This window comes from Cynocephalus volans, chromosome 3, assembly GCF_027409185.1.
Source record: "Cynocephalus volans isolate mCynVol1 chromosome 3, mCynVol1.pri, whole genome shotgun sequence".
NCBI classification, from domain to species: Eukaryota; Metazoa; Chordata; class Mammalia; order Dermoptera; family Cynocephalidae; genus Cynocephalus; species Cynocephalus volans.
The window spans coordinates 161,460,536-161,475,110 of record NC_084462.1 but is presented as its reverse complement, the minus strand read 5'-3'; the positions used below and the strand labels follow the sequence as shown (position 1 = coordinate 161,475,110).

General features: G+C 41.4%; 1 protein-coding gene across 1 annotated transcript in view; it reads right to left on the bottom strand.

Annotated features, from left to right (window-relative positions):
• Positions 1–1,705: 1,705 nt before the first annotated feature.
• Positions 1,706–14,575, bottom strand: part of TSHR (thyroid stimulating hormone receptor) — a 145,000-nt gene continuing 132,130 nt past the window's right edge. Inside the window, exons 9-10 of the mRNA XM_063090566.1 lie at positions 5,500–5,688; positions 1,706–3,119 (exon numbers count right to left, since the gene is read on the bottom strand). Of these exons, the coding sequence (XP_062946636.1) occupies positions 1,706–3,119; positions 5,500–5,688 (1,603 nt within the window). The remainder of the gene's footprint in view (positions 3,120–5,499; positions 5,689–14,575) is intronic.

The following is a 14,575-nucleotide window of genomic DNA, read 5'->3' as shown; positions in this document are numbered from 1 at the left end:
GATAATCAGGAATGGGTATGGCTGCAGAGAGACTGCAGGTGAATCAGGCGGGAATAATCTCTGGGGGCCCATTAACCTCACTCCATAGACTTAAAACAGCAAAGGGCTTTTATTTCATGGTGTGGGTCACGATCACTGAGAAGCAAATGCTGTCTCTGCATGGGGACACTTTTCTAGCAGGAAATGAAGGAGCTATGATGACAGGTAACCTGGAGAGAACATTTGTAGATAAATGTTCTGACCGTTTTAAGTAAGGAAGTACTGTTGGGTATAGCAGTCTTTATGTCCAGTGATTAACAGGGTTGGAAAGAGCTGGAAGTTTCAGATGAGGAGAGATCTCTCTTGACAGCTTTTGCATGGTATTGTGGGCTGGAAACGGCTAAGTAAAGAAACCAATCCCTGAAGACAAGTTAAGTGTTTTGAAGCGACTCTGTATAGTGAAGTAGTAACTCTAAATAACCAAAATTTGCAAAACCATCTTTTATTCTGTTATATAAATACCAATCTATTTTTGGCCTGATAATGATAACTGTATAGATCTAGTAATTAGATGAGCGACTCAGATCCAACCCAATATGGTCACTCAACAGGATTTTTGGTTCAGACATAATAACCAAAACTGAAACAAACAAACAAAATTCCTGGGTCATATGTCTAGGCTCCAAAGAGGAGACAGCAACCATACAAGATAGGAAAAACAGCTTTTACTTACTGTATTTAGTGTTCTTTTTTCTCTTTGTCATGAAAATATGTGTTTTGAGGGAAAGATATATACACAGAGTCGGAAAACTGGCAGAGGACATTAAGCCCCTTCATTTCTACAGACTTCTGAGGCCTAGTGATTTGCCCAAATTCTCACAGTTAACTGGTGTCCAACCTACTTTATTAATTAACAGATGATTGAGTATGCTTTGCCCGTAATTTTCACTTGTTGCTACTTCGAAATACATTCGAGAGTTCACATTCTTTATGCTAGGAGGCTAGCCAAAAAGAGCAATTCTTTGTTTGTAGGCTACATAAGTTGAAATCTTGCCAGTTTTTCCAGGCAACACATAATAGCTGGGTCACATCAGGTAGATTCTTGTGAAGAGATGATTAATAGTTTCAGAGTCTGAAAACAACAATTCAAACGTAAGCTTTTCCCCTCTTTCACTGTCTTATAATGGACATATAATAAACATGTTCCTTGTTTGCCATCTAATTGTGTTTGGCTTTCCAGATTTAAGGAACTCAACCTCTCTTTTGTTGTATAAGGGAATGTTGAACCGAGCTAACATGGGGCCAATTTTATCTTGTGGACACCACCCAAACTAATAATAGCATTTGCCATTTGCTGAATCTTTAGTATGAATTGCTATAGAAAAGTGAAAAGTTCAATGTCGAAATGGTTCAGTTGATATTTGTTGAGTATCTTACGAATGTCATCTCTGGAGTTAGCATCAAGCAGGTCTTCCAGAGTGTATAGATTATTTTGATATCACCTGGAAGTCAGATAATGCTGGTGGTCTCTCTTCCTTCTTGGAGGCAGTGATTAGGTTAGGTTAATGATAGTCACTCTCCAGAGAGGAACTCTTGCCCCACGAAACATCACCTGCCCAAGGGTAAGGTTAGCTGTGTGGTGGGTGTGTCATGGGATTGGAATGCATGTGCAAGAAACTAGCCGTTTTTAAGTCCCCCCTACCATTGTGAGCAGCATAGGATCAACTTACAAAACTGTTTGCTTATATTCTTCTGAGATTTGGCCCTGCTTATTTGGGGTTAGATGGGATTTTTCAAGCAGTTCATAGACATCTTCCATGTGGGGGAGACTCTGCCTCATGTCCCGGGTAACGTTTTGGGCCTGAATACCAATGCTGTTCTTTGGAGAAACTCTCTGGCCCCGGTATGCCTGAGCCTGGCGTTTACAGATGCCGAACTTGCTGAGCAGCATGAACACATCCCTCTGGAAGGCCTTGGTGAAAATAACGTAGAGGAATGGATTGGCACAGGAGTTCAGTGGATAGAAGAGAACCAGCAAGATTTTGGAGTTGGTAACGGTGATGAGAGGCTTGTTCATGAGTGCTGACAGAGCGTAGAATGAGATTGGGGCCATGCACATGAAGTCGGTGAAGATCAACACAGCCATCCTCTTGGCAACTTTTGTATCTTTGTTCCTTGGGTTGTACTGGGGATTTCGGACCGTGATGTAGATCTTCACGTAACAGGAGCAGACGATGACGAAGGCGACTATGTTGAGCAGCAGAACAATGACAATATAGGCCAGAGCAAGAGGCGTCTCGGTGTCCATGGGCAGGCAGATGCTAACCTTGGCATAGCTGCTTATTCCCACCAAAGGGAGCAGGGCGAGCAAGAAGCAGAGGACCCAGCCCCCGACCATCACGGCACAGGCATGCCTGAGGCGGATCTTCCTGTCCAGGCGCATGGCGAAGGTGATGGCGTACCAGCGCTCCAGCGTGATGACAGTCAGCGTGTACACCGACAACTCACTGGCGAAGACGGTGAAGAAACCTGCTGTGTTGCAGCCGGGGCCTGTCTGCCAGTCGATGGCGTGGTTGTAGTACTCGGAGTGAGTGTAGAGGTCTACGGAGGCGATGAGGAGCAGATAGATCCCCATGCAGAAATCTGCAAAGGCCAAGTTGCACATGAGAAAGCGGGGGACGGTCAGTTTGTAGTGGCTGGTGAGGAGGACAAACAGAACAAAGACATTGCCCAGGAGAGCCAGCAGACTAACAAACCACACCACAATTCTCAGGAACTTGTAGCCCATTATGTCTTCACAGGGGTTAAACTCATCCGACGTGGGGGAACACACCATCTCTTCATGGCCCCCGCACACGGTGTAGTCATAATGGCTGTCAAAGGCCTGTAGGAACTCTTCCTGGGGGTTCTTGAGCTCCTGGCCAAAACCAATGATCTCATCCTCTTGTTCTTCAAAGAAGACGTAATAATGGGAGCTGCTGTGGGTATCTGGGAACTTGGAGTTTTCATTGTACCCGGCGCTGTTGTCTCCCAGATTGTCTTCATATTCCTGGTTGAAGGGGCCATTCAAGGCATCCACAGATTTTCTCTGACGCAGGCTCCGGAGACTGCTGTCATTACACATCAAGGACTCAAGGATTCTGCAAGGCAGCAGAAATGAATCACTGCTTGCTTAAAATCTGCTAATGGTCCCCACCACACTTAGAAACATGTGCAAACTACTTACCATAATGTACATGGTTTTACAAATTCTACATGATCTAGTCAGGCCTGTCTCTTCTGTATCATTTTCTATTACCTTCTCTCTCTTACTGTGACCCAGTGACATTGGTCTTATTTCTCATCTACAACCACTTCAAGAATAGCAGTGATAAAAAAGCATGTCCTGGAGCCAATCCATCTAGGTTAGAACCTGGCTCTACCATTTACTAGCTGTTTCACCTTGGGCAGGTCTATGAACCTTGGTTTATTTAGTTGCAAAATGAGACAATACGAGTATCTATTTCACATAGGGTTGTTAAAGGATTAGATGAATTGATCTTTTTAAAGCTTTTACAAGAGGACCTGAGGCATTGTGAATGCCATGTATGTGTTGGTTATTGTTGTTATTATTATTATTCCTGTTTAGAACTCTAGAACTCCATGTTCCCTTTGCCTAAAAAACTCATAGCTACCTCTATTCGTTATTCAGTTGTAAACTCAAATGCCCCTTCCTCAAAGCAGACTTTTCTGATCTTCTTAAATAAATTGTCCCACCCGTGTGTTTATTTTCTGCATAGCACTATCAGATATTTTCTTGCTTGCCTGTTTATTTTCTGACTGTCTCCACTAGATTGTAAACAAAATGCAGGAGGGGCTCCTGTCTGTCCTGTTCACTGGTGTGGATCGGACAGTGCCAGGCACATAGTAGGTGCTCGATAAATATTTGTTGAACAAATGAATAAATGGACACTACCATGTGGGCATGCTCATGGAAATAAGATTTAGTTTTTCTCTAGCTCACAAGACTCACAATAAAAGGGATTATTAACATGCTTCAGCTGCTGAGCAGATTTTGACTCATCTGGCTAAGATGGCCAATGGACTGCCTGTTCTAACCTGTCTGGAGGCAAAGGAGAAATCTAGATCTGCCCCTGAGGTACACTTTAGCCTCCCACCCATTCCTGGTCCTTCGCCTCTCAGTGTCACATGGCAGCAGTCTGCTGTCACCATCCCTATCCCCCACTCCTAGTTTTCTGCAGTAGTTATGCTCATATCGGCCTTCTTTTAACAGATGTTCAACTTTCTTGTTTGCTTCTGCCCCACAACCAGATCTTGACTTGTTTTTCTGACTCCAAAGATGAGTGTAGAAAGTCAACTAGTAGATGCTTATATAGAAGCCGAGGGGGACTGAATAAAAGATAAATGAAGGTGCACTTAGGAGAACAGGGAACTGTACAAAACATAAAGTGGGAAACAACTCAGAGTAGAAATGTAGGTGAAAGCAAGATTCAGAGAAAGAATGAACAGAAGAAGAAAGCCATTCCTCCTTTGCAGCCTGGGAAGTGGCCTGATATTAAAATAATATACAGGTTAAGCATCCCTAATCTGAAAATCTGAAATCCAAAATGCTCCAAATTACAAAACTTTTTGAGCAAGACATGATGCCACAAGTGGAAAACTCCACATCTGTTTCATGCACAAAATTATTAAAAATATTGTGTAAAATTATCTTCAGCCTATGTACATAACGTGCATATGAGACATTAATGAATTTTGTGTTTAGACTTGGGTCCTATCCCCAAGATATCTCATGATGCATATGCAAGTATTCCAAAACCAGAAAAAACCCAATATCCAAAGCACTTCTGGTCCCAAGTGTTTTAGATAAGGGATATTCAACCCATATATCACAGCTCATATTTATTGAGAACTTATAATATTCCAGCCATTCCATACCAGGTGTTTTCTATTCAGTTTCTCATTTAATGTTCTCAAAATCCCCATGAATGATAGCTTACGATCTCTATTCTCAAAGGTTCGAGGTAGCTAACTAGGCTGAGGTAACACAGAAACTGGCAGAGCTGGGGCATAAACCCAGCTGATCTCAAAGCCCATATGCATGTAACAATGAGCTATGACATTTGCAAAGCCCAAATTGATCAGGTAATCCAATTGTTCATGTTGTTTGTAAGTTTGTCCTCATGTGGTTGTAGCATATAAAATGTTTTGTATATGGAGATCAGAAATCATGTTCATGTAACCTCTACAAGATTCTACATGATCTGCTCATACCTGCCTCTACCACATCATATCCTGTTACCTCTCCTTCCCTACTGCTATCCAGCAACAGTGGCCTTATTTCTCACCTGCAACCACCTTGAGTCCACAGAATCATTGTGCCCCATGGATTCCTGTTTCTTATGCTTACAATTCTTCCCCACCTGGTTTTAAAACCATGAAGCTTCTTCCCCAAACCAAGAAATTAATTCAATGTCCACCAAGGTCTTTTGTCATTTACTCCAGGCCCCTGCCACTTACCCTCTGATTTTCTTCTGATTCTTGAAAGCACAGCAGTGGCTTGGATAAGAAAGGTCAGCCCGAGTGAGGTGAAGGAAACTCAAAGAAAGTGGAAGTTTCTTAAGATTCCAAGTGTTTCTTGCTATCAATTCCTTCAGGTTCTCCAGGCCTTTGGGTGGCAGGGCAGTAACACTGGTATAAGACACATCCCTGGGAGGCAGAGAACAGAACAAGAGAGGTGGTGAGCAATTAGGGCCTTGTAGTCCTTGTCCAGAAAGTCAAACAGGCCTGAGAATAGTGGGGAGATGATCTGCTCCTTTCTGCTATTTACTTACTATGTAATCTGACTTCTTTACCTGTAGCCACTGGTCTAAGGGAAGATATTAGGCTTCTAAGTCAATATATTAGAAGGAACTTCTATTTTTGTTGCTTGGATTCCAGTATCTATCAATACAAATATTATTTCTGCAGACATTTTATTCTATCCATCACAATTTATGCTAACTCTTGGAATCAGAGCTGGATGTCAATTTTACTCTGGAAAGTGATGCATATAACTATTGAAGGGTCTCAAAAGGCAAGAGAAATAAAATGGAACAGACTCAGAGGGGCCTAGGTTGCTGTCAGCCTCAGTGGGGACTAGGGTTTGGGGACTGATAAGCTGTTCACCAATATGGATCAACACCAGTGTCATGAAAATCTCCTAACGATGCAGAACTTGGGAGTCACAACCAGATACGTCGTGAATTCGTGACTGAGAACAACTTCCTCCCAGTTTCTTTAGAAGATTGTAAATCTATTCGTGGAAAGAAAACCCACATATTTAATATTAACAAGCTGAGATGAGATTCACATCACTTCTGAAAACAGTGGAAGGGGCTGTGGCAAGGCTGGGAACAACATAGGTGTTAGTGGTAGTTACTAAAGTAGAATTAATTCATGGCTTTTAATGTGACATTCTCTGCCCCATGTGTTGCTCCATCATTTTTACCTGCGTCATTCATAGCTTAAAGAAGACCATGAATATTTAACCTAACATCCCTCTCATTTTATAGTTTATCAATTAAATATTCCTTATAGGCAGTAATTCTATTTTAAATATTTAATATAATTAACGGTATCTGATTATTAAGTGAATTCCAATGTTTACAGTTTCTTCCTCCACATTGTTGTTATTGGACTTAGCTAGGTTACATTCTCAAGGGTCAAGGCTGCCAGAATGTGCCAGAACATGGGTTTTCACAAACATGAGCCTCATGGACTAACTAACCCCCTTCTCACCACAGAACTGTGACTCCTGTGAGGGAAGTGTGTTGCATGTGCTATTTAGTTCTGTATTTAACTAAAAAAATTCTATAATTCAGCATTTCTCAGTCTTGCCTGGATGTAAGAATTACCCTGGGGCTTGTTACTATATGATCTCCATGTGATTTTTAACATTAGGCGAGTGCGTTTGGGAAACTGGCATAAATGAACAACCTGGCAGTTAGAGTGGGGGCATTTTAGAGCCAGACTTAAGCACAGCTGTGAAGTGAATAAAACTGGATGTCGCTCCTCTGCCTCATCTGTCCTTTGAAGGCATCTCTTTCTGTTTTAGCCTTACTATCGACAAGGTTTGGCCATCTTTCTGCTTCCAGTTTTCTGGAAGCAACTTATGTGTCTCTTTACCCAGTGATGCTTTCATGTCAGCGAAACAAGAGAGCATCTCTTGGCTCATTTTCCCTGCCTTGCCATCTGCTAGATACACTGATTGTGTATGATCATCTGAAAGAATTTATCCTTCCAAATGATGTGCTTGCATTTTAATAGACATTTCTTGAGAAAACACTTTAGCAACCATTCCAAAACACTCCAAAACTAAGTGGCATAAAACAATAATGTTTTCAGTGTATGAGCATAGCTTTTGTGGATCAGGAATTTGAATAGGGTGTAGTGGGGATGAATTGTCTCTGCTCTGTGATGTCTGGGGCTCAGCTGGGAAGACCCAGCTGGGGTGACTCAATGAGAGGGGCTGGGATCATGTACAGGTTCTTCACTGGCATGTCTGCTGCCAAGGCGGAGATGACTCAAAGGCTGAGCTCAGCTGAGACTGCTGACATGGCTTTTGCTTCTCGCAGCCAGATTCTGAGAGAAGTAGCAAGTTCAAGGACAGGAGATATACAGCCCACCTCTTAATGGAAGAGCATCAAGAGTTTGTTGCCTTATTTTAAAACTGCCATAGTGGTTTAAATGGTGAAAATATCATTGAGGCAGATATTTGGGGAAAACTGGCAGCTCACCACTCTGTAAATCAATGTTTCTGGTCCAGGTACCACTCTAGACCTGTATCAGAATCACCTACAACACAGACTGAGCCACACCCTAGACCAACTGAATTATAATCTCGGATGGTGGGGCTGGGAAATCTGCATCATTCAAGATGCTCTACAGAGTGATTCCAAAGCTTGTCTCAATTCTCAAAGCATTTTTATGATGCAGGCAGATAACTAAAATTCAGACAAAGATACAAGACACGTTGTGTTCATAGACACTCAGCAAACCAAGGGTGGAGCCATAATTCTAATTTGGGCTTCAAGTTCTCAGCTTCAGTGTTTCAGGAGCTAACCCTTATCTTCAGTTCTCAACTTCAGTTCTCAACTTCAGTTGGAGTCTTTGAACACAGATCCCAGTGCAGGAACCCTCCAGGGACTTGTTAGGAATCTCAGAGGGAGGAAGTGATTCCAAGGTTTGTTACAGTGTCTGCAATGAGCATATTCCAGGTGGCCTCAAGTTGGGTCCTACTTGGACTGAACTGGAAGGGTGCTTGGGCAGGCATGGAGAAAGCAGGTGTTGGAAAATGGGCCTAAGCCTTATAACAAAAACATCTGTAACATAATGGGTACTTGGCATATAGTAGGTGCTCAATAAATGTTAATTTCGCTCCATGTCCCAATTTGGAGTTTATCTGAGCTCAAGGCAAAAGCAAAAATCCCATCAAACACAGCTCCAGTCCAGACCTTGACTTGCAAATCCAATTGCTTATTTGACATCTCCACCTGGATGCCTCACAGGCATCTCCAACTTAACAGGACCATCAAAACTTAGCTTTTGATACCCTGCCCCACCCCCACCTGCTCCTCCATTGTCCCCCATTGTAGTAACTGGCACTCCCACTTAGTTGCTCAAACTAGGAACCTTAGAATCCCTCCAACATGTTAGGCTTCATCACCACCATTGCCCCATCAACATTTAACCTGGCAAGAAATCTATGGATTCAAACTCTAAAAGATTCTCAAATCCACGTATTTGCGTCTCCAATATAAACTTTCTAGTGCAAGCTAACATCATCTCTTGTTGCATAGCATCTTGTCCACTCTTACTCCCTTCCAATCTGTTCTCCATGTAGCAGCCAGAGTAATCATAACATATGAATTGAGTAATGTCACTCACCTGCTTAAAACCTTGCAGTGACTTCCCAGTGTACCATGAATAACATCTGCTCTTCCTATCATGCCATTTAAAGTCCTGCAGATCTGGCCCTTTCCTACTTTTCCAACCTCATCTCAGATCTAAGGCTGCTTACAGCCCAAATTAGAACCTACTTGGGCCATCTTAGAACCATTGGGCCACTGGCATGAATCACTTGATGTGGTTCCAAGTATCCATTAAGCAGGTTCCTCCAAAAGTGCTCTGTGGAGCTCCACTGTGATTCAGCATGTACAGGGTCTAATGCGGAATAACTGCCTCTTTTTCCCTCCCTCTTCTTTTCCTTCTCTCCCTCCTCTCCCTTCTTTCCTCCCTCTCTCTCCTCTCTTGTCTTGCTTCTTTTTCTTCATTTATTCTCCCTTGCAGTGATCTGCAGTTTTAATGAGACACTCTGAGTGTTATCAGAAAGGAAGGTAGGAGCTCCTTTACACTTCCAGTGAATGTAGCACCACCTCTCCACTCCCAATATCTCAAATGAAGTGATTCTTCCCTCCAAGCTGACTGGTATTTCTGTTTTTCCTGTCTTCCATATATCAACTTCCAGAGCTTGAAGCTTCAGTGTCCTCATGGACTCTCACTTGCCCATGTCCGACATTTATGCCATTAATATTTACAATAAAATGCAACAGTGCTAGACCCTCTGATCAGACGTGAGCTTAGCTGTTTGTATGTCTACAGTCATGGTTCTCATTGTTACCAGCTTAGGTTAGGTCTGAATTACATTTCACCTGAGTTTTGCAAAAACTTCCTGACTGGTCTCTCAGAAATCTTCCACGAATCCCACCTTCAGACTTAGGAAAGAATATCCTTTATAAAGCATGGATCTTTTTATATTGCTTTCCAGCTTGAAACTGGCTTATCCAATGTCTGTAGAATGAAGTTCCAGCTTCTTAGAAGAATATACCCTTTCTCCCCAGTGGGAGTCTCTTCCCAAGTCCTGAGTCATCTTCTTTCTTGATTTTCTCTCTTGTTTCACTGGAGCACATTTTCAAGTAATTTCTTAGAAAGGTTGTATGAGGGGGATATTTTCTAAGTTCTTTTCTTCTACCCTTACATTTAATTATTACTTTACCTGGCTATAAAATTTCAGGTTGCAAATCACTTTTCTTCAGAATTTAAAGGCTTTGTCTTATTGAATTCTAGCACCTGGTGTTGCTTTTGATAAGTTCAAATTCGATGCCATTCAGATTCTTGTTCTTTGGTCTTTGACTCATTTTTACTATCTGGATGCTGTTATGACATTCTCTTTATCCCTGGTGTGAGATTTCATGAAGGTGCACCTTGATAGGGTATTTTTTCCTTTTACTGTGAGGGGCTCTGTCAGTGTGGAAACCTGGGCTCTTCAGCTCTAGGAAGTTTTCTTGCATTGTTTCTGGAATAACTTTTTCCTCTCATTTTCTCTGATTCTTCTCTGGAATTCTTAATAAGTGGAAAAGAAAGCTCCTGGATCCCTGAAATATATTTTTATCATTTCTCCAAATTTTCTCCTGTGTCTTTTATTAAATCATCCGGTAGAATTTCTTGACTGTTTTCTATCTCTTCTATTGACTTTTGAAATTTTAGGTTGATGAGAGCTGGGACCTTGCCCATTCTGTTCATTGCCATATTTTTGGTACCTAGACTGGTACTTAGCCAACAGAAAGCTCTGAACATGTATTTGTTAAATGCACAGACATGTTTTGAAGAGTGCTTTCTTGTGTTCTTTTCCATTTTTAAATAGCACATTTGAGGAAGCACATGACTGTGTTTAGAAGCATGAATTTTAAACTCAGACTATCTGGGTTTGAATCTCAGCTTCTGCACTATCAGTCACTTAAACCTTGTGTGCCTCTGTTTCCTATCCTGGGTTTGTTGGACAGTAGCTGACTCAACAGTGTGTTCTCAATAAATATTATTATTATAATTATTGTCATTAGATATAGGGATAAAATGTCTTCTCAGATTTATCTCAGGTCACTAATTATTGCTTTGTTGAAGATTCTTTTCTGTTCTCTGCAATGTCTTTGACTCCTCCAGGTTCATTTCCCCCATTTGTTTATCTTGTCTCAACCTTCCATGTTAGAAGCTTTCTCTGACTGGTGATCCCTGGTTGCACATTCCTACTTAAGAGCAAGCTTTTTCTCTGGCAGACTTTGCTTTAGGGCACTTGTGTAGGGAGCTGGCCATTATGTTGTTGGACCTTTAAATGCCAGAATGTGGATGTTTTTGTTTTAGAGTTTTTTAACTTCTTCTGAAAAAAAAAAGACTTCAAATCTCCTGGTTAGAGGTCAGGTACTTGGCTGCTGGCATTTTGCATGAATGGGGTAGAGGGTTAATGCCTTCAGATATAGACCTTCAGTTAATCCTTCTGTTTTTGGCCCCATGTCTCACTATGGACACATACCACACCCATCACCTCTGAGCCCCATGCCCCTTAGAGCCTCCGTAGGGCAAGAAAGCTGTCTCTGACTGTCTGCTCCCTAGGAGTACACTGGTTTCGCCTTCCTTCTCTTCTGCTGTTTTTCATCCGGATTTCTGTAGCTCTCCAGACCATGTATATGTCCTCTTCGTCCTTGCAGATGTTTGCATATTAAAAATTCCTTTCTCATCTTTTTATGGGGATCTCAAGAGTAAGAAAAATAAAATCTTAGGATAAATGCATCATCTTTAACTTTTAATCGCTATTCTATTTAGCACATAGAGCAGTGCAAGAGCTTAGGACAAATACTTGAGAGTTCAGAGCCACACTAAACAGTCTCCCAACTCCAGAGTTGATGGAGAAAGAGCCTTAGTCTGACAAAATCCCAAAACTCAATAAGTCAGGTTTTAAGTTATTTGAAGCTGTATCTTCTCCCATTCACCCAAAGTTTTATTTGACCATTTCAAATCCAGGATTTTCTAAAAGCATACGCTCTTTTCTAACATAAGACCTTTAACATATATTTAATTTTTTTGTTGTTTTTTGACTGAGAAGAATAGGGAGAGTTGCTATCAGTGGTTAAAAGGTGTGAATTCATTCATGTAGCCACATGGATAGAAACCTACAAGCTGGAAGGATTCCCTGTGTCTTGACTCTGGAACTTTCCTAAAAGAGCTCATCAAGCGATGGGCACTGAACTCTATGAGAATTTGTCTCTAGCAAGTATTTACTCACAAATCAGAATACAGTTCAGCTGAACCTGGCAGTCAGTTTGAAGTCTAATTGTGTAGGTCATGGGAATCATCTCAAGTGTCTAATGAAAGTTATAGGGCCCGAATTGGAGGGGGTGGGTCTTGCAGTGTTAATATACAGGGCAGTATATCACCAAATTTTAATGATGCCAGGGGAATAAAAAGTAGCCAACTATATTTGGTGTCATAAGAAGAACAAATTACTATTCAAAAGCAAGTACGTACTCTAGCATCCCCAAACACTGGAACAATTTCTATTTTTGTGAGATAATTTGTCATTGAGTATTATTTAAGATTAACTTTTGGTAATGTAATGGCAAATTAAATGAGCACTAATTGGCCTGCAAATGTTCCAACAGCAATTGCAAGCCTCTAAAAGTTTGCATGTCATGCAAGTGGGTTTTTCTAAGGGGCAAAATGTAGAAGCTGCTCCGTTATAAGTGTGTAGTCACATCTGTAAACTGGCAAATGAAATGCATCTAAGAGCAGAAAGATTAATTTACTGTTTAAAAGACAGTTTAATTAATTTATTAGTACTGAATTAAAAAATAACTTAAGGGCTTAAAAACTGTAAGTTCAAGAGTGAGCTTGCCTATTAATATGTTTAAAAGAATTTAGAAACACAATGTGCATTTATTCCACAGTATTTATTGACTGTTGTCTATGTCTCAGGGCTAGTTCTACATGCTAGGGATATAGCAGTGAACTGACCAGGCAGAAATTCCTGCTATTCTTATGCTTACATTCTAGAGCAGAAAGAGGGAAACTTAAAAAAAAAAAAAAGTAAAACATACAGTATGTTAGGTGGTAATAATGAAGACTACGGGGAAAAAGAATACAGGGAAGAGGAAAGCAACATCTCAGCAGCGGGGTCACAATTAGAGATGAGGGGAGGTGTCAGGGATGGCCTCATTGAGGACATACTTGGGCAAATGTTTGAAGCAGGTGAGCGAGAGCCATGTCGATGTCTGGGACAAGAGCACTGCAGGCAGCGGGACCAGCGGTGTAATGACCCTGAGGTGCTGGTGCACCTGCTGTGTCTGAGGAATCAGGGGGGCCAGTGTGTAGCTGGAGCTGAAGCAGAGAGGGGCAGGAAATGTGGGAGAAGTCTGAGAGGTCCTGGGGAGCCAGATCACGTAGGGCGCTGTAGGCCATCAAAAAGACTTTGTCGTTTCATTGGAGTGAGATCAAAAGCCTTCTGAGGAATGGTATTATCTGACTTATTTAAAAAGAACCAATCTGGCTGCTGCTTTGAAAGTAGACCGAAAGGACAAGGTGTAAAAACAGGGAGCCCAACAACAGTGAGGACGGTGCCATGGATCAGGGCAGTAGCAGTGGAGATGCTGAGAATGGCTGGAGTTTGTAGATATTCAAAAAGCCAATTGAACTTTGTGATGGATTGCATGTGGGGTATGAGAGAAAGAGAGGAGTCAGAAGGACTCCCAGATCTCTGGTCTGCAACTGGAAGAATGGAGTCGCCATTTTCTGAGATGAGTAAGGCTGCAGGTGAGGCAGGTTTGGAGGGAAAGATCAGGAGTTCAGTTTTGGATGTGTCAAGTTTGCGATGCCTACTAGACATCCAGATGGTAATATCAAGCGGGCAGTGTTTTATGAGTCTGAAATTTGGGAGAGTTGTCTAGACCAGAGATTTCTATTTGGGTATCACAGAAATTATGTAAAACCACATGAATGGATGAAATCACCAAAAAACTGAATGAAGATATAGGTAAAAAGAAGACCAAAGACAGAGCCCTTGGGCACTCCAGCATTAAGAGATCAGGAAGAAAAGAAAGAATCAGAAAAGGAGACTAGAAAGGAGCAATCAGAGGTATATAGAAAAACAACAACAACAACAAAAAAAAAAAAAAAAAAAAAAAAACCAAGAGAGAGCAGTGTCCTGGAAGCCAAAAGAAGAATGTTTTCCAAGGAGAACAGAATCATTAACCCAGTCAAATGCTTCTGAGATAAAAACTAATTAGCCATTTGATTTAGCAGCTGTGAAAGTCACGGGTGACCTTAAAAAGAGCAGTTTCAATGGCATGAGGAGAGGTAAAAACCTGAGTGAAGGGAGCTTAACTGAGATTGGGGAGTTGCTGCAACGGAGCACAGATAAATAGGGCAGTATCTGGAAGCAGGTATGGAGTTGAAGGGATATTTTAAAATTATAAATATTTCAATATGTATCCCTAAAAAATAACACCTAAAAATAATAACTCTGTAAGGTCACAAAATGTTCAGTCAGTGTTTTAAGAGAGGCAAGGTAGTTGTCTCATTTAAGTTAGGATCCAAATAAACCTAGATATGGCATCTGATATATATGTCTCTTAGGGGTCTTTTAATCTATAGGCTCAAGAAATGTTTTAAGATGAGAGAAACTACAGCATGTTTAAATGCTGGTGGAGGATAATCTAGTATAGAGGAAAACAGATGATATAGCACAGAAGGAGAGGACTGCTAAAGCAATGCCCTTGAGTTTTTGAGA